Source organism: Aethina tumida, chromosome 1, assembly GCF_024364675.1.
Source record: "Aethina tumida isolate Nest 87 chromosome 1, icAetTumi1.1, whole genome shotgun sequence".
NCBI lineage: Eukaryota > Metazoa > Arthropoda > Insecta > Coleoptera > Nitidulidae > Aethina > Aethina tumida.
This window is the reverse complement of record NC_065435.1, coordinates 67,688,425-67,707,256: the sequence shown is the minus strand read 5'-3', so window position 1 is coordinate 67,707,256 and position 18,832 is coordinate 67,688,425. Positions and strand designations below refer to the sequence as shown.

Sequence of the window (18,832 nt, the reverse complement as noted above, 5' to 3'; positions counted from 1 at the left end):
GTTGCAGGAGAATCAGCATCCCGCAAATCAACCTTCCCGACTTGGAGGAGGCGAAAACCTCGAGGGCCGAGTCCGTGATCGAGCTGCAGAGTCTCGAGCTGGCTTACGAGATCGAGAGCGTGTCGAGCAACGATAGCGACAGCACCCCGATCCTCGAGCCGGAACGGCCGTCGAAGCTGTCCAGGTCGCGGGAACCCGCCAACCTCGTTGAGCCGTTCGGTGGTGATGCGGAGACGAGTCTCAGTGTGGTGATCGAGCGGAACGATAACAGTGACTCCAGTGATGGCGCTGGTGACAAACGTGGCCAGGAGGCGGACAAACAGACACACAGTGGCATAGTGCTCAGTCCGCTGCAGCTGGGACAATGAACTAAATTGTTGTACACTTAGCGGTTATGAAAAAATAATGAGCAGAACGGCGGGTGTCGCATACGATCCGGGGGCGCAATCTATAAAGACAACTAGAAAGAAATTTGTATTTCGTATGTTGGTTCTCTGTTTTACCAAAAATTAAATATATAATTAGAGAAGTATATATTTAATCTTTGGATTTACTTCCAATCTATGTTTCGATGGTTGATCCGAGAAAATAAAACTTAAATAATATACTTAATTCTTAAGTTAACCAGAAATCGAACGAAAGATAACAAATTACAATTTATAAATTGGAAATACCGAAAAATACTATTAAATAATAATAACGAAATATTCAAATTATTATATGTATGTATAAAGACTGTCTACTACATCGTGAATCCCCGATCGTAGTGCCAATAGTGTTTGATCCCCAATTTAATTTTTAGATTTTATTCTTTTATTAATTATTACATTATTTATTTATATAAAATATGTTGAAGTGAAACAAAATGTATTAAAATATTCTTTATTTTGCAGTACTTAATAGCCGAGTTAACTTTACCAATATTTAGAACATCAAAATCTTCTCTGATCCCTTATCGAAACAAACACACATTCGTTTGACACTTAAACTGTATTCCTATTATTATTTAACGAGCTAACTAGCAACTTGATACGACATTCGACAATAAACTACGACGGTTCTTAAAACACCTCACTTGAATACTCGTTTCTTTCGCCAGTAGTGAGCCCGTCCTTTGCTTTCATGAGCTTAATGGTTGTGAATAAATATGTTCATAGTGATTACGATGTCCCCCGTGTTAAACGGCACTCGCCGTTATCAACTGTTAGTACCTATATGGAATTGATTAAATATTATAAAATATACTTGCAGGATGTTGTCTGTGTGTTTCCCCGAAATAAATGTACTGAAAAGGGGAACAAACTGACATGTTATGACCAGGGACTCATCAGAAAAATGGTTTTTTTTTTATTATTTACCAATTAATTATTATAATTTGATGGGATTTCCAAACAATATTGGTAGACTTACGAATTAAGTGGTTGTTAGCACATGTGTAATAGAACATAATTGTATTAACTAATCGGACAATACTTTTGTGTCACATTAAAAGGGAATATATATCAAATATTTACGTTGCATTTGTATACGATTAACATTTATTCAAAAGTTACTCATTTCATGTTTTTTTTTCATAAATCACACTTCGTAATTTATTGGTTATATAATTTGTAAAGAATCTAAAATAAAAAAATTAACAATTAAAAGTAATATATAATAAAAGATAAAATTGAATGGAATATTCCATGCAATTTACAAATTGTTTCAAAAACAAAAATATTTCTGGTGAGTCCTTTTAGAAAAAAAATCGTATAAATGAAATGCAAATTTAATTTTTTGCGTTGCATTTTTATTTGCAACGTGAATATAAACGGTAAAGTAATATTTGCTATAAAAATATTAATATAACCTAGCGTGCCTGCAAAAATCTTTTCATCCTAAACGTATGTGCTTTTATTCTTCTTTTATATTGTTATGTTCAAGGATGTTCCGTTTTTTAGTAAGTAAAATAACTGACATGGTTATCTAAATCGTATGGAATGATTTACTTTGACATTGTTAAGTTTAGGTATCCAAATAAATATTTTAATGTAATATAAAAAGATGTATTTAAAACCATATGTGTCGATCAAGATGTTTCGACAAAGACAATAATGTTTAAAAATATGTTTAATGTATTGTTAGTTTATAAAAATTTAATTTTATGTAACATTAAATTTATTTAAGCTTTCGAAAAGACATGTACATACACATCTAGATATCTTTTTGAATAGTTTTATTCAATATTTGGATAATCATGTATTTCACAAGCAATATTTCAGGCCTAATTTTAAATATTTATCATTAGTTTTCAATCTGCTCGAACAAAACCGTCAGATTTCAACTCTGATATTTGGAAGCAGTTCCTTTTTGAGTGCATCTTCATTTGTTTCGCATTTACAACCGATTTTGTCACTTATATACAAAATGAAGAGGCGCTTGGATTAAAAAAAATTAGAATTATACACACAAAATGTACCATTATGAATGTTTTTGTTATTCTATTCAATTACCTAAAAGCACACATTTTTGATAAAATATAAGTGCAAGACTCATTTTTATTTAAAAAATAACACATACATAAACATAGTTTATTAAAGAGTAATTTACGAAAAATGTGTTCTACAGATATTTCATAATTTACATAAAATTGGTGCTTGCACTTGTAACAGTTAAATATTTTTTATTATAAATATATTTAAAATGTCATTAAATATACATAACATATATAAAATTCTGTACATTATATACTTACTATTGTATACATAGAAAATATAAAAATGTACGTAAATGTGAAGAGTCGATACTTTGTAGCCATATATAAAACTTTTTATTTTAATGTTATGTTAATTAATTTTTAGTCATACTGTTATATTTTATGTATGGAGATAAAGTCATATATTCAAGTTATATAGAAACATGAAAAATATAATGCATAATGGGTACATATCGATTATAAATAAAAGAGAAATGCGTCAGTTGTGTTTTTTTCTTGTGTCCCCTATTCCATTAATTATAGTTTTTCACCTATTTATTAATTCATTGAAATAAACAAAGGAACAAATGAATGTTAAGGTTGCCAATTGATTTTCAATCATTTTATTTACTTAGTTAATTTCAGTTCTATAATATGTTCACAATATTGCAGTCTTCTTGAAGATTAAACGGATTTATTTACATTCATTGAAAAATAGTAACCTTATAGTAATAGTAACCTATTACTGCCAGAAAAGCGTGAGTGTAAAAGAGCACTAGGGAGTATTTGTGGTGAGCCTTATTTTTTACAAAATGCTGTTTCAATCAGTACTGACACGTTTGATTGTCTACCTCACTCCTGAACAGCTAATTGCAATCCCCGTTTTCTCATACCACAAAAATACTACGACCGACGCGATAAGGTAAAATATTATTGTTGTTATACATTTGTGGTAAATATAGATGTTAAAAATTATGAATATAATCACAAAATAATGTAAACATTTATTAGTATATAAGAAAATTTAATAACCAAGTTTGTATAATATAAAAATATTGATTTTTATAAAACAGTTGACGAAATATAATATTTACAAATTACTTAAAAAATTTACAAATTTACTTATACAAATAACAAAATTCTATATATTGACTTCACTGACGCCACATTTCATTTCAAAATTTTCAATAATTTTATCTTATTGCACAAAACTGTCATTCAGGTTATTGTCTTATTATGTAACAAGTTATAATCGTCACACATTTTTATCAGCCTCTAATGGAATTTCTACATTTAAATTTCAAATTTCTTTCAATAATTTATTTACAATTACCTTTAATTAATAATTGATATGGAAGGAACATATATATAACTTAAATGAGTTTATTATAAATAGTGCTTAAATAACAGTGTATAGTACGGTAAAAAAGGCTGGTTAGTATTCAAGTGCCCATTCATTTTCTTGCAAAAATGCGTCCACAACTTCCTTCATAGCAAAATTTGGTATAAGCTGATCCTGGGTTAATTTCACTCTTGTAACTGGATCAAAGTGACCCACCCTCTAAAAATATAATAAATAGCATAAACTTAATACTTTAATATTTGAAATTACCTGTAAGTGTTCTTCCAAATCCTTTTTATCATATGTAATTCCACTAGGGGTTATCACTGGCTCTTGTAAAATTTCAAAACTAATTTTACCACATAAATAATCAGGTACCTCCCTTTTCTACAAGAAATAACATTGAAAAAATTGAAAATATATTCCTTCAAGTCCAACATACCCTTCGTCTATCATCAATCTTCATAAACAATGAATTCAATTCATTCAGGTAGGATTCCTAAAATTATATTATTATAGACAATAAATCATTCTTTTTCATATACATACACATTTTTCTTCAATTTCCTGTATCTTCTCCGACTTGGAATCCACATCCCCTTCTAGTGACTTAATTTTCTCAATCTGTGCTTCCTTATCTTCAGTTATCAACCTATTCAAGTAACTTTGAAGTTCAATTTCTTGCGCTATCCTTTTCTCTTCTTGTATTGCAAATCTTTTCTTCTTTGCTGTTCTCAGTTGAGAGGCAATGTCATCACCAAAATTTAATTTTTGCTCCTTTGCCAGGTCAGCAGCTAAAAACACACATTTGAAACAACATATAAAAATCATATATTCTCCACTGTATATACAGTACCTCTTTGTAGATGCTTTATAGCCTCATCATAGTTTTCAAGTTCAAGTAAAGCCTGCCCAAGAAAAAAATGTCCTTTTACCAAATTGGGGTCCATATCAAGGGCACGTCTACAATCATTGCAGGCCTGCTCCCATCGTAACAATTTTAAATGGCACAATGCTCTGTTAGTAAAGTAATGAGCTACATCAGGATTTTTAATCTGCAATCAAAGTGGTTCGGTTTTTTTGTTTAATATACGATCTGGGACGGACTTACGATGGCTTTACTGTAGCAATTCACTGCATCCTCGTACTTTCTCAAACTGAAAAGCCTATTACCCTGCTCCTTCAGCTCTTTATCGCTCAGGTTAGCGGTGGAATACATATGCTTGCTCATTTTTAATTTGTGACTTTTTTAACCTAATTAAGCACTTAGTCGAAGCACATTTTTCGTGGATATAAGAATTTTTTATAAGAACGGGTTGTTTTCTTTTTACTATTTAGTAAATGAGGTTGACCTTAACCAGCGCCATTTGACAGTTAGCAAAACATTTCGTTTTGTAGAAATTCTTATGTGACTGAAAATAATATTATATGAGCATTGTATGGGGCTCGATTTGTAATGTCGCGAAAGTTATAAATAACTCGAATTTTCGAGAATCATCTACAAGATATGACTGTTTACTTATTTTGAAAGCCTATAGATACTACTAAACATAGATAAGAACTGTCTAATATAAGCGGCATCTCATTGATAATGATATTGAGTTTTTCTATATTCGAAGTTTAAGTAAACTGTGATTTCATTTTTAGTTATCTAATCATAAAAATCTATGAGACACAAATTACGAGGGTACAACAAAATAAACTCACTTTGAAATTAAATCCCATAAATTTTCATTTTTTTATTAAATTGCTAACAACAAGTAATAAACAATTTGTCAATTTCACATTTTAGATCATTATTTTGATTATTAAAATTTACACATATATCTTAAATTTTGCAAAAGTTTTCAACAAACACTGAAAAATGCAGGAAGGAGACGATGTAGACGATCTAATCCAAAATACAATAAGAAGTATGTAAATGATAATAAAAATATACATTATAATAATCATATTTTACAGAGAAAGAACTTGCAAATCAGCAAGAAGAAAGACATAACAAAGATATTGCGGCAAGAAAGATGACAATGGAAAATTACTATATCAGACTTTCTTCCTATAATAAAGTGCAATTTTTAACAAGACTAATAAAAAAAATGGTCAATAATGTATCAATTTCGGATCTTGTGGGTACGATCTATGCTATGGCTAGTAAATTGGCTCAATATTTAAAAGTCAGGTAAGACTGAATAATAGCCTTGTTCGGAGTATCACTCGTTCTTCTCTGATATTCCATCTCTTAAATTCGTATAAGATTGTTTACTTGCATAGTATATGAATTGAAAATAATATCTTATTTTATTCTGTTGTAGTCCTCAAACCAATTACATATATGACAAAATATTAAATGATCATAACAGAAGCATCGAACCGACAGTCAACCAAATGGCAATAATGAACGACGTGGTTTGGTTTACTGAATTAAAAAGCACGGAACAATTTAAGTTAATGCTATGTAAGTTATTATTATTGTAACGTTCATACCAGACCTCGTACATATTTTACAATTACGTAAGTTGCCTATTTTTTATGTGTAAATGTGATTGCCTAAAACTGACACAGCGCCCTCAAACGTTTAATATCGAAAATAAAAATTGAATTTAAATTTCTAACCGACGTGTTGTTATTATAAACTTTGATAATCGTTTTAAATGGAGTTTTACGATAGTGAAGAAGAAATCGCCTGGGGACAACCGACATTGAAAGAGGTCAAGTCCACGTGGGGTAAATCATCTACGAAGAAGAAAGTGAATAAACGACACACAAACATGTAAGTATTTAATCAACAATGGTGTTATTGTTATTTTATTTCATTAGCGACCGGCCTAACTTGTCTTTGTATTTCAGCGGCGTCATGGCACAACACAATGCAGATACGACCATCGAGAGTTTGTCAAAACAATTTAAATTAAAACTTGATTGTGCTAATAATTATGAAACAACCAGGGATAATTTAAACAGTAGTGAAATGTCTACAGCTAGTACGCAATTTTTAGAAAAACTATCTGAAGTCATAAATTCTCCCACACCTGATGAAACATTGTTTAGAAATAGATCAACAAGGGGACATGAAACATTGCTTGATAATTGTCAGATAACTCTTGTTGAAAACACCATCATTTTGTCATCTGAAGAAGAGGGCGACGATTATTTACAATCAAGGCAGGAAAGGGATGATTTAGATCAGTCCGATGATGATTTGGAACCACGAACATCTTGGAAACGTGAAATTAAAAGAGAAATGTCCAGTTTACAGAATGAATTAATTGAAGACTTAAGTGTGAGCATTGTTGAGATAGACAGTTCAATGGATACCACACAAAACAATAATAATGATAGCAGGAACAAATCATATTGTAGTCAAAATGAAGACAATTATGATGGTGAAAGTGGGATTTCTGAGCATTTTTCTGAAGTAAATGAAAGTTACTCATGTGAAAATGACATTGTGCCAAATATTTTACCAACAGCCTCTTTTCTTAGTTACAAAACTACCAAGGACATGAACAGTTCAATTTTGAACTGTGAAACTACTAGTAATCTTAATAAAAGCAACTCTGCTTCAAATAGCAGTTATCAAACAGCCAAAATTGATGTATCTGAGAATATTTTACAGCATAGCAATGAACAATTAAGTTTATTAAATAAAGGTGCTGCTTTAGATTCAAGTTTCCAAAGTGACAATTATCTTAGAGAAGCTGCAAATAAAAGTACAAATTCAGCATCCTGTACTAGTTTCCAAACAGCTAAAAATGAGTTGAGTAACACAAATATCTCTGGAATAGCTACAAATTTATTAAATAGAAGTACAAATTCAGCAACAAACTCAAGTTTCCATACAGCTGCAAACATATCCAGAAGTGCGTTAATTAGAAGTATCAGTTCAGCCACAAATTCCAGTTTCCAAACGGCTGCCAACATGTCCAGAAATGTGTTAGATGGAAATACCAGTACATCATCAAATACAAATTTTAAAACAGATGCAAATACATCTAGAAATATTCAGAGTATATATGATACTGAGGATCATTTTGAAGAGGCTACAAATGAGATAATTCTAAGTTCTGCAGCAGACTCAAGTTTCCAAAGAGGGGCAAAGTATAAGAGAAGTACAAATACATCTAGGATTGGCAAAGTTGAGAATTTTACCTCGTATAAAATAAATGAAATGGTAAATTCAGTTTCACATTCAAATTATGCATCAAGTACCACAAGTGATACTGAAGATCCTAAAGAAACATCAAATTTCTGTTCTGCTAAAATTTACTCGGATGGGCTGGATTACCCAGAGGATGTTGATTATGCAACAGATGAGGAACATTATACAGACAGTGAAGACTGCGACATTTTAAAATGTCGACAAATAACTGCGGATTCGCACAAAAATCTAATAAATTACGAACACGACACATCTGACAATTATAATAACAGCAATGTATCCATTTGTGACATCCAGAAAAGCATCCAAAAAGCTATAAGCAACTGTGATGATGACTTGGGAGTTGCAGAGTTGGATAGATCCAGCATGAGCGCTGCTGAAGATCAGAATTTGATATTTGAATCCAGAAAATCATCTCCAATCGAAGTGCCTGATATCAACATTGATCAGTTTGATGAATCCGAATTTTCGGTAAATAATGGTTTTAATGATACTCTAGAGGAAATCGAGAGAGCTCTTAGAGATGGATTAGATTATACTATGCCTGAGGATGTGATTGAGGATACTCCACTGAAAAAGTCACCAAGAAAACAAAGTATTATATCTGCATCCTTCTTGAACCACAATAACACAGCGGAACTAGGAAAATCTAACGTATTATCCAGTGCAAAGAAAGAAGAACCATTTAAAGTACCGGAAACTAAACTCAAATCGAAATTGCCCACAGTAAAAAGAACTCATATAACAAACACAAAAAGTGGAATGAATTTCAATGATATTGTCAGTCCAGTAAGGATTTACATCAACAATACTCCCAAGCCGTATCTGAAGCAGAATATGCCGAACGGCAAGAAAATTAATAAATTTATTCAAATGCCGGAGGTTCCAAAATCCAACAAAGAGAACGCAATAAGCGTCTTCCCGGAAGTGGTATATAAGGGAGCAAAGAAAAAAATAAACAGTGGCACATCAAAAGATTTACTTTTGCCTCCTAGTATTAAAAAACTGGTCAAAAATACGGAAGTTATCAAACATCAAGGTAGAGTGAACAACAGAAACATTGGAGATACAACCATTCATAATAAGCTCATGGAGGCAGACTTGACTCGCTACAGTTTTAATAATTCCAAAAACCCAGATATTTCCATTTTAATAAGGAAACAAGATTATATACAGTAATTTTTAGTTTTTTATCATTTACCATTAATTTATACACCTAATTTTAATTATATTTGATTTATTAATAAAATATTTAATTACATATTGAGATTTATTTGTTAAATAAATGGTTTACATAAAGCTACAGTATGGTCAACACCACAAAATATTTCTTTCACTATTGCTCCTAGAGATACCTAAAAAATATTTGATATATTTTAGTAATCAAGTCGGCATTTATAGTAAATTAATAATAGTCTCTCTAAATAGCAAGGTCGGTAATGGAAATGGAATATACATATACATAGAAGAAATTAACGTATCATAACTATAATGATTGTCATTATTTTTTCTGAAAATAGGGTATATGAAGGTATAAACTACTTGTATTTTTACATAAAAATGTTATTTTTTTTCAAATTGTCCTAAAGAAAATATAAAAATAATGTAACAAAATAGAAAATATAATAATACTCGATTTATATATAAACTAAACTAATTTTATTAGTTTGGATCCTCTCTTAATAATCTGGAACACATCAATTTCTACAGAAGACAATTTGACAAAATTTGACCAATATAATAAACATATGGTAAGACATAGGCTTCCAGAACGTCCAAAACACTCAGCATTAAAATTACTCATCCATAAAGAATTTGTTCTACCTTCTACCCAATTGTTCTCTAGAGCAAAATTTAGCCGAATTCTGCGATGATTCAAGATTAATGATGGTCTCTGAATAGGAACTCTGAGTTGTAAATTATCTTCCCTCAGACGTTGTCGAATACTTATTCGAACACCTTCTACATATGAAAACCTCGAAAAACGATCTCTGGTAGAAGTTGTAGAACGATGTTCTGATCTTCTGGTGTAGTCATCTATTTTTCAGTACCGTTGTAACATTTGGGAAATTGATGTATGAGACACACCAAACCTTTTGCCTACCATGCGGTAACCCCAACCTTCTTCCACTGACAAAACAACTTGAACCATGATAGTTAAACCTGCTGCTTTACTAATTTACCACTTTTGGTATATTTGACAATAAAACTCCTCTTGGGAAAACGATTATACACTGTTTAAAAACTATTTACAAAGATGTTTCTAAATTAATAAAAACAATTTGCTATTTCCTTTGATAGAACATCTTGTTTTAAAAATTATGGGTGGTGCGTTAATTTCTCGAAACAGTGTTCTCTGTTTATTCCTTTTTGTTACCGACCCTCCCATACGAAATTGACTGATTCTACTCAGAACTTATGGAAATAATATAATAATAATAATAATAATGATAATTAAGAATAAAAAGAATTAATTGAACATTTTTAGAATATATTCAAAAAAAAATTAATTCATTTTCAGACTAAAATTCCGTCACTTTTTAAATAAAAAGAGCTTTTACTTGTTGAAAAAACATAAATATATTTACCTTAAAAGGAAAATATTGGTCTTTCTCATGTCCCAATCCTAAACAGGCTGATCTATTTCTACCCCACATGTACAGGTCACCGTTATTCGTGACAGCACCCGCATGACTCAGCCCACAGTACACATTTTCTACCATACAGTCAGGCTGGAAATCGTTCTTCCCGAATAGAGTGTCCGGTATTTGTAAAGGAACTTTAGAATTTTGCACGTTAGGTCCCACACCTAACAATCCGTATCCCCAAGAGAAAACCTCGCCATTGTCTATAAAAATTTTAAAAAAGATGATAAATAGAACTAATAAAAATTATTCCCATTACCATTTACTGCCAGACAAAAAGAGCCACCGGTCGCAACCGACTTGACTTTTCCCAAGTGACATAATGATTTTAAAAACGTCGGATTACATTGTTGTTGCTGTTCAGTCTCTGAACACAGTTGATTGTATTCTGTATTTCCCCAACCAAAAACTTCACCTTTATCTGAAATTGAAAATTTATTTATCTTTATAATTAGTTACAAATTATTTAACTTAGTTTTGTATTTGTTTAAATATAAATGGCAAAAGTATATTAATGTGTCTTTAAATAATTATACCATTTATAGCAAGAACAAAATCAGATCTGCAAGCTAGTTGCACGATATTTTCGTTATCTATGTCGCCTTTTATTCGGTGAAATACGTCGACGTTTTTATAATGTCCCAATCCTGTCTGGCCATCAGCACCCCAACCACATGAATAAACAGATCCATCATTCATTAGCAACAGTCTGGAAATAATTTTGATTAGAATTAATCAAATGACTAATAATTTATATCTATACTGATTTCTATATAATTAACTTATAACAAGTTCTAAAAAACCATTTCTGATAATTTAAAATATGGTTTCTTCTAAAATTTAACTCTTTAATTACAATACATATTAAATTTTTTATATTTACGTATGATCTTGACCGCAAATTACATCCTTTACGTCTTTTCCATCAATAGTTGTCAAATGGTTTACAGTTTTACTCCTAACATAATCCTCATCCTGTATAATCTTCCTACCACATTGTCCATATGAATTGTTGCCTTGCAAAAATACTCCTTCATCAGTTAATGCGACGCTGTGAGCTCTTCCCGCTGCCAATTTTAATATTCTAGAAGTTGGTTTTAGTAATGGCAGGTGAATTGGCTTGGGGTAAAACAATACTTCCAAAGGTTTATTTTGTGTGACTTCATGGTAACCTTAACAAAAATTTATATATATATATATATATATACATATATATATATATATATATATATGTGGTTATGTGGTAATTAAAGAATACAAATAAAAAAGTTCAATTTGGGAAAACACAATATATAAAATATTTCCCATTTAATTAACTTAATCATTTATATGTATTAACCATTACAATTTAAATATATTTACCTATTTGAGAATCGGTATTGATACCAGATCCATATAACTTATGGTCATCACTATTCACTGCAAACAGTGTAAATCCAAAACCACATGCTGCTGTAGTGACCTTCAATAATAATAATTTAAACATGTATAAACAATATTTGTGTCCTGTATTTTACTTCATTCCTCTCCCCAAATGTAACTCTTTTAGGATGTCTGAAATATGTAACTTTGTCTATTGGTTCATCTCTCTTAATATATGGGATTCCAAGAGCTCCTGTTGTTGTGTTTCCCCACGAGTAGATTCTTTGATATGAATCTTTGCTAACTCCATACTGAAATACTTCATATCTAATTAGATTGTTTTCATTTGCTCAATATTAAATGAATACTTGGCAGTTTTTTCTCTTCGTCCCTGTTTATTGGATATTTTCGTTTGACACTGCTGAAGTATTTTTTAAACGTTTTCAACACCGTTTTACCGGTTTTATTCATTTTTGAATTTAATTTGTATGTGTAGATTACCTAACCTAAAACGTTAACATTCTTAAAGAACAGACTAAACTGAATTATTAAATTAACCATTCAAATCCAACAAATACTGTGAATTTATTATTTTTGAACTTCAACAACAGTCAAGTTATTTATAATGACCAAATAATTATATATTTTGCTCCATAAACAAACATTGAAATTGGTTCCAGGCAACCCATCGTACATACTTGCACAATTTTCTGAAGGCAACACAAAACTCAAGGGCAAAAAATATATTAAACAACGCAACAAGTTGTCAAAAGCTGTTCTGTTAATAACAGTCAGCCATTTTTTCTGAAGTTTATAAACATATTTGTTCGCATTGTCTTATTGTGAATTCTATATAATTTTCAGAAGTAAAATGTTTGTAGTTGTGCCGGAAAACCTTTTACACACATCACTGTGTTCCAACTGCGGGAAATACTTATCAGTTCTGCCGGTGACTGTTTTAACGAATTTAAAAATAATATGTGGCCGTTGTGTTGATGTGGGCCATGGTGTACGGTCTAATTATGACAAACTTGCAGAAAAAATGTTGTTTAAATGCGTAAACCGTTACGAAGGTTGCTCCAGATTGTTACTGCCCAGTGAAGTCTCACAACATGAGGAGGAATGTAGGAGCAACAATTATGAATGTGCCTTGTGTACCAATATGTGGATACCCAGTTACAGGATGATACAACATTTTAAGGAGCATCACAATAATGCTGTCATATATAAACCGGAATTTAAAATCGACACACAACTAGACACACGCAAAACATTTATTTATTACACTGAAAAACATATATTTTTTATACGCGTTGCTGTCGACTTCGATAACAAATTAACTTTGGGAGCTTCCTGCTTAGGGCCAGACAAAACAATAAATAAACTAAAATATTGTTTTTGCTTGATAAAAGGTGACCAAATCCGAACCAGTTTCCAGGAATTTCATGCCAGTGAACAAGAAATAAGTCTACTAGATGGAAAATCTTTAGTGAATTGCTCATTTATTGTGGATTATGATCTCGAGAAGGCCCTCGATATAGTTCAAATTGAACCCAAGTTGTTACAAAAAAATAAATTACCTTCTGGTGATATAGTTACTGAAAGAAGAAGTATTTTTGTTAATGAAGAGTTTTTTATTAAAAATAATGATTGGAAGTTATCTCCATGTAAAACATTATTAATGCACAAACATAATCCTAACTTTATATTATATTCTTCTTGTTCCCATTGTGGGTTTCTACTGTTTGGAGACATTTATAGATGTTCTTGTAGCAAAAAACATTTAATATGTGATAGATGTAATTCCATAATTAATTTATGTCCAGGTCATGGTGAATTTTCAAATGTATTAAAGACCGTTGAAATTACTTATGGGATGCTAAAATTTTATTGCAAATGGAAGTGTCATAAAGCATTTGTTGCACATAAACTGTATACTCATGAGATGGATTGCAAACTTAGAGACCCACTCATGTGTCTAGTCTGTTATACCTCTGAAATTCCAAATATTACCACTTTAAAAGAACACTGTTCTTTACATAAAAGTTCTTTTTCCCGGATATATTATTTGAAAAACAATTTAATTAATCTGAAACAAGATAAAGATAACAAAATCTATGGGTATTTTGGTCTCTTTGGTGTAGAGGGTATCATAGGAAGTAGAGAAAATGGAGTTGTCTACTTCTATTTAGATGATTTAAAAGAATATGTTATAGCAAATTTTAAATATGACCATAATGGGAGTTACTCATGTACTTTGGACAAGACTCATATGACAAAGACCAGATTTAATTTAATTGTTAGAATAGAAAATAGGATAGTGACAGATAATTTTGTACTAAAACCTGATGAAGTACTTTTAATATTAATTGTAAAAGAAGCATAAATCAATTAACCCATAATAAATAGAATAAGTTATTATATGTTTGATTATAATATAATAGAGTGAAAAAAAATCTTGTATTTTTGATTATTTTTAATATACCACAAATATGTTTCTCCTGAAATGATACGTATTACACTTAAGCAACACGACAGTAGATCTCATACACTTCATAAGAATTTTTTTAAATAACACAAGCTGAAAAGTCCCGAGCCTAACAGAAGAAAACACGTTTTTTTTTTTGTTCAAAATTAACTTCATTCTTCAACGTAATCTCCATTAAGAGCAATGCAATCACTCTGTAGAACGATTTATCTTTTGCCTCACTTTCAATGATAACCTCTTCATTCGTGCGAAATTTCTTATCGGTGAGCATTTCTATGAGGTCTGTGAACAGCCAGTAATCGCTGGGAGCCAAATCTGGCGAATACTGTGAATGTGGGAGCAATTCGAAGTTCAATTCATGTAGCTTTGCCATTGTTTTGAATGACTTGTGACACGGTCTTGATGAAACAAAATTTTTTCTTTGCAATTTCGGCCTCCAAATGCTCCAATAACGTTATATAATACTCATTATTGATGGTATTTCCCTTCTCAATATAGATGAATATTACACCACGCACAACGCAAATTACCGAGACCATAAACTTTCCAGCCGATTGTTGTTCTCTCGGGCGCTTTGGAGTGAAGTGATGGATCCATGTTTCACTCACATATCGACGCAAAAATTCCCATTTGTTACATTGAAACATGGCCAAACACTGCTCAGATTCATCAACACGTTCTTGTTTTTGGTCAACAGTGAGCAAACGCGGCACCCACATGGAACAGAGCTTTCTCATAGTCAAATGCTCATGCAATATAAATCCAACACTTTCTTTTGATATCTTTACGGCTAACTCACACAACTTCACTTTTTGATCATTGAAAACGATTTTGTGGATATTTTTATCTTTCTGGTGTTACCGCCTTATTTGGACATCCACTGCGTTTTGCATCACCGGTTTCTCTACGATCACGTTTGAAGTCAAAGTTTGTGATGGATGGTCCCCATAACACTTTTCAAGTCATTGCTTCGCTTGAACGGTATTTTTTCCCATCAAGAACCAGTGTAAAATTAAAACACGCAATAGTTTTTGATCTGTTGTTTTAAAAATAACAAAAATAGCGTCACTCTTATCACAATAACAAACTAATAGAATATTAGCTATTTTATATTTTAATAGCTGTCTTTTCATGATAAAATAAAATACTACTATTGAAATGGATAATATAATTTAAAATATATATACAGAGTGTCTTCTATAACAGGGCAATAACAAAAAATGTATCATGCGAATAATTTTGAAAAATATAGATTATAAATTTTCTGGTTCACACATCAAGTGAGAAAAAGAATGCATGGAAAGCAAGATTTTATAGATGAATATTAAATAAAAAGGGTAGATGCTTTTATGTTCCGAAAAATTCTTTGATTTGCTGCTTCCAATTTTTATAACAAAGGATTGTTTTAATCAAAATACATGATGCAAGTAGACAATACAAAACACACAGAGAAACTGCATTTCAAGTAATATATTTTGTAAGTGTTTGGACAGGCCGTCTCATCTAACATAACTCCGCAAGACTTCTCCTATAGCTATATAAAGAATAAAAATTATTTGAAACATTCATGACCTTAAAGATCCGGGAAGCATTTCAAACTACACCTTCCCCATCTTTATGGAAAGCTACAGCTGTAGTTAATACTAGAGCTCGCTTGTGTATAAGCTCATGGTTAACAATTTGAGTACCTGCGATATTTTCTTTGTAAAGTTTTATTTCAAATAAATTAATAATTATTTATAATTGTTATTTTTAAAATTAATAAATATGGGTCAATTAAAAATAAAAACTTTTAAATGTAAATATGAGACTTTTGTCAACAATTCTAACCAATATAAATTTTATAGTTGCTTTACAACATAACATTTAAAAATCATCAGTTATACCAAAAGAAGAAAATAATTTAAAATGTTCAAAACTTTTTGTACTAATATTGCAAATTTTAGATTTTTTAGATCCATAGATTAGATACGAAAATAAATGCAACTTTGTGAAGGGTTTATGAAAAATTTATGAAAATAATAAAATTTGTTGCCTGTCTCTAAATAAACTAATTTTATTGAAATATTTTCATTTTAGCTTTATTGGAAGTAAGTGGACCTGCAACAGTGAGGTATATATATCCTTTACTTGTAAAACAACAAGTTTTAACTCATGACATAGACACAACCAGAGAGGAAGATAAAAGCCCCTTTAGCAAGCAGTATCCAAATGTAGATGCAGTTCTGGAAAAAGAAAATAAAATATTTCATGATAGTACTCCAGAAAATGCTAAAGTAGTGTTAATCGTTGTTGTTGTAGAAACAAATTAATGGTTTCTTATTTAGGTAATTGAATTTAGAAGCAATTGGAAAATAATGATGGCCGACTATAAAAAAAAAGTGGTGCAAGAGAAAGATCGACTTGAGAAGAAAGCTAATAGTATGCTTTACAGCCGTAAACAAGAAAACGCTGCTAAAGACATCAAAGGTGGTGCTAAGGGCAAATCCAAAGATAACAAAAAGGATAAAAAGAGTAAAAGTAAATCATCGAAGAAATCCTCCAGCAAAACAGGAGAAGCAGATAAAATCATCGATCGAGTACACATTTTCATATCGTTTGTAAACAGAATTGAATTTAACAAATGTTGCAGATTCAATTATTGCCGATATGGATTGCGAAAAAATTATTTAATTATTTTGATGATAAGACATTGAAGAAATTACGGAATGTTAACTCATATTGGGACTACGTTGCGCAAGAAGTTTTAAAGGAAAGGAAATTGAGAAAACAACTAATTAAACTTAATGAAAAAGCATTGGTATGTAATATTATTTAGTTTAATCAAATTTACATACAAAATTATTACAACCAGCGTTCTCTTGATGCGGAATTTATAACAAGGAAAGATGCACAGATAAGAAAAAAATGGCCTAAGAAAAAACCGTATCATATTTTGGGACGAAGGGTGTATAAAGGAGACCAAAGGGGAGCCATAATAGAATCATTAAGGCCTGACTTCTTGAACGCACAAGAAGTGATTGAATCATCTATTTTCTCATCCACATTGAAAGTAGCCGATATCTTTCTTTAATGTGTTTAACTTGTACTATAAATTAATAAATTTTTAGAATGTTCTACCAGATTTGGAAGATCCACCTATCGACAAATTCATGACATACCCGAGAATTCCTGCCACTGGTGAGCTGTATAAAAATGCTCCATGTGATGAACTGTTCGAAGAAGAATTACACAAACATGAAATAGATGAGAAACCTAGAGTGGAAAGAGTATATTCTCTGTCTATAGCCAGTTTCGATCTTGGACTAGATATTGAAAACACTGCGGTTGTTGAAGACTGGTAATATTTTATTATTTCGCCATTTGTTTAAAAAATATTTCTATACTGTAAATAATAATAATTGAAAAAACTAGCAGTACTTTTATTACATATATATTTAATTTTATTTAAAAAAAAAGAATAAGATATTGAATATGGTTTTACCAAACAAATCAATGATTTATTGTTAAATTTTATCCAACTAGATAACGAAAGAAATAACTATTGCTGAATTTGAAATATGTGGGGTAAGGAAATACCATATGATTATGAACACAGTACCCCGAATGAAACCATAGGCAATCCACTCTAATCAAGACAAGTGTGAATCCGGCATTACAGGGTATCTAATTTTATTCATTAAAAAATTACTTAGTTTTATTATTTTTTAATGGACAAAATTCTAACAACTTTTTACTTCATTCATTACTCTCTCTGAATTTAAATCGATTATTTAGTAGCAATGTTTTGCTTATTATAATTATTTAATCATTTGTCAAAGTGAAATTGTAAGAAAAATTATAATTCAGTAGAAGAAACAAGAAGAGATGGCTAAGAGATTACGGTACTTACGAAAAAATTGTCTCTCAACTTCTAAGAACTTGAAAGAAATTGATAAAGCCAACCTAGAGGAAATGGTATTGAGAGCAGGTGGTTAGTGGAGTGGATTTGTTCAACAAAAAAACTCTGATTTCTACTAAAAATGTGAAAGTCAAATTTTAACTTGCTTAAGATCTCCCTGTTGGGGAGTCTTATTCCAAGCATCGTGCAGCTCTAAAAAATGAGTTTTTCTGTTGTTTCTTGGCCTTTTCATACGAAGAAACCTTCTTTGAAGCATGTTCCACAACTGTTTGAAGGGGTTCAGATACGGGAACTGTGCTGACCATGGTAACATTAATATTGTTGTTTTCCATTACAATTCTGGAAGTGTGAGGTCTGGCATTATCATACATGTAAGTTGGGCCTAATCACCGCTGCATATGGAACGACAAATGGTGCCAGTATCTGATCCACGTATGATCTACCCGTCTAAAAGTTCTCCAGCAAAATGAGGTCATATCT

The 18,832-nt window shown here is 31.0% G+C and overlaps 4 protein-coding genes across 7 annotated transcripts in view; 2 read left to right on the top strand and 2 right to left on the bottom strand.

Annotated features, from left to right (window-relative positions):
• LOC109608706 (uncharacterized) overlaps positions 1-1,582 on the top strand; it is a 29,193-nt gene extending 27,611 nt beyond the window's left edge. The window contains exon 5 of the mRNA XM_020025232.2: positions 8-1,582. Coding sequence (XP_019880791.1) covers positions 8-368 — 361 coding nt within the window. The 3' untranslated portion in view covers positions 369-1,582. The remainder of the gene's footprint in view (positions 1-7) is intronic.
• Positions 1,583-1,619: 37 nt separating this feature from the next.
• On the top strand, positions 1,620-17,855 carry LOC109608747 (putative uncharacterized protein DDB_G0282133). 4 transcript variants are annotated; one of them, XM_049961901.1, is made up of 8 exons: positions 1,620-3,246; positions 5,760-5,976; positions 6,110-6,252; positions 16,531-16,727; positions 16,779-17,030; positions 17,084-17,251; positions 17,306-17,503; positions 17,562-17,855. In XM_049961901.1, exons 2-8 carry the CDS (start codon positions 5,819-5,821, stop codon positions 17,793-17,795), a joined length of 1,350 nt encoding a protein of 449 aa, XP_049817858.1. In that variant the 5' UTR covers positions 1,620-3,246; positions 5,760-5,818; the 3' UTR covers positions 17,796-17,855. The 4 variants fall into 4 exon arrangements, with proteins under 4 accessions (XP_049817858.1, XP_049817857.1, XP_019880834.1 ...); XM_049961900.1 differs by lacking the exon at positions 1,620-3,246 and adding an exon at positions 5,562-5,710; XM_020025277.2 differs by lacking the exons at positions 1,620-3,246; positions 5,760-5,976; positions 16,531-16,727; ... (2 more) ...; positions 17,306-17,503; positions 17,562-17,855 and adding exons at positions 6,466-6,567; positions 6,645-9,217 and having other exon boundaries at positions 6,168-6,252.
• LOC109608749 (E3 ubiquitin-protein ligase CHIP) lies at positions 3,823-5,298 on the bottom strand. Its single transcript, XM_020025281.2, has 6 exons — positions 4,909-5,298; positions 4,654-4,852; positions 4,347-4,591; positions 4,240-4,296; positions 4,068-4,184; positions 3,823-4,016 (listed from the first exon to the last, which is right to left on the bottom strand). Exons 1-6 carry the CDS (start codon positions 5,026-5,028, stop codon positions 3,891-3,893), a joined length of 864 nt encoding a protein of 287 aa, XP_019880840.1. The 5' UTR covers positions 5,029-5,298; the 3' UTR covers positions 3,823-3,890.
• Positions 9,176-12,647, bottom strand: LOC109608748 (RCC1-like G exchanging factor-like protein). The gene is made up of 9 exons (XM_020025279.2): positions 12,522-12,647; positions 12,332-12,469; positions 12,119-12,282; positions 11,964-12,063; positions 11,485-11,773; positions 11,138-11,310; positions 10,861-11,022; positions 10,545-10,804; positions 9,176-9,311 (listed from the first exon to the last, which is right to left on the bottom strand). The coding sequence occupies exons 2-9, from the start codon at positions 12,432-12,434 to the stop codon at positions 9,234-9,236; spliced, it is 1,329 nt and encodes a 442-aa protein (XP_019880838.1). The 5' UTR covers positions 12,435-12,469; positions 12,522-12,647; the 3' UTR covers positions 9,176-9,233.
• Positions 17,856-18,832: the final 977 nt, after the last annotated feature.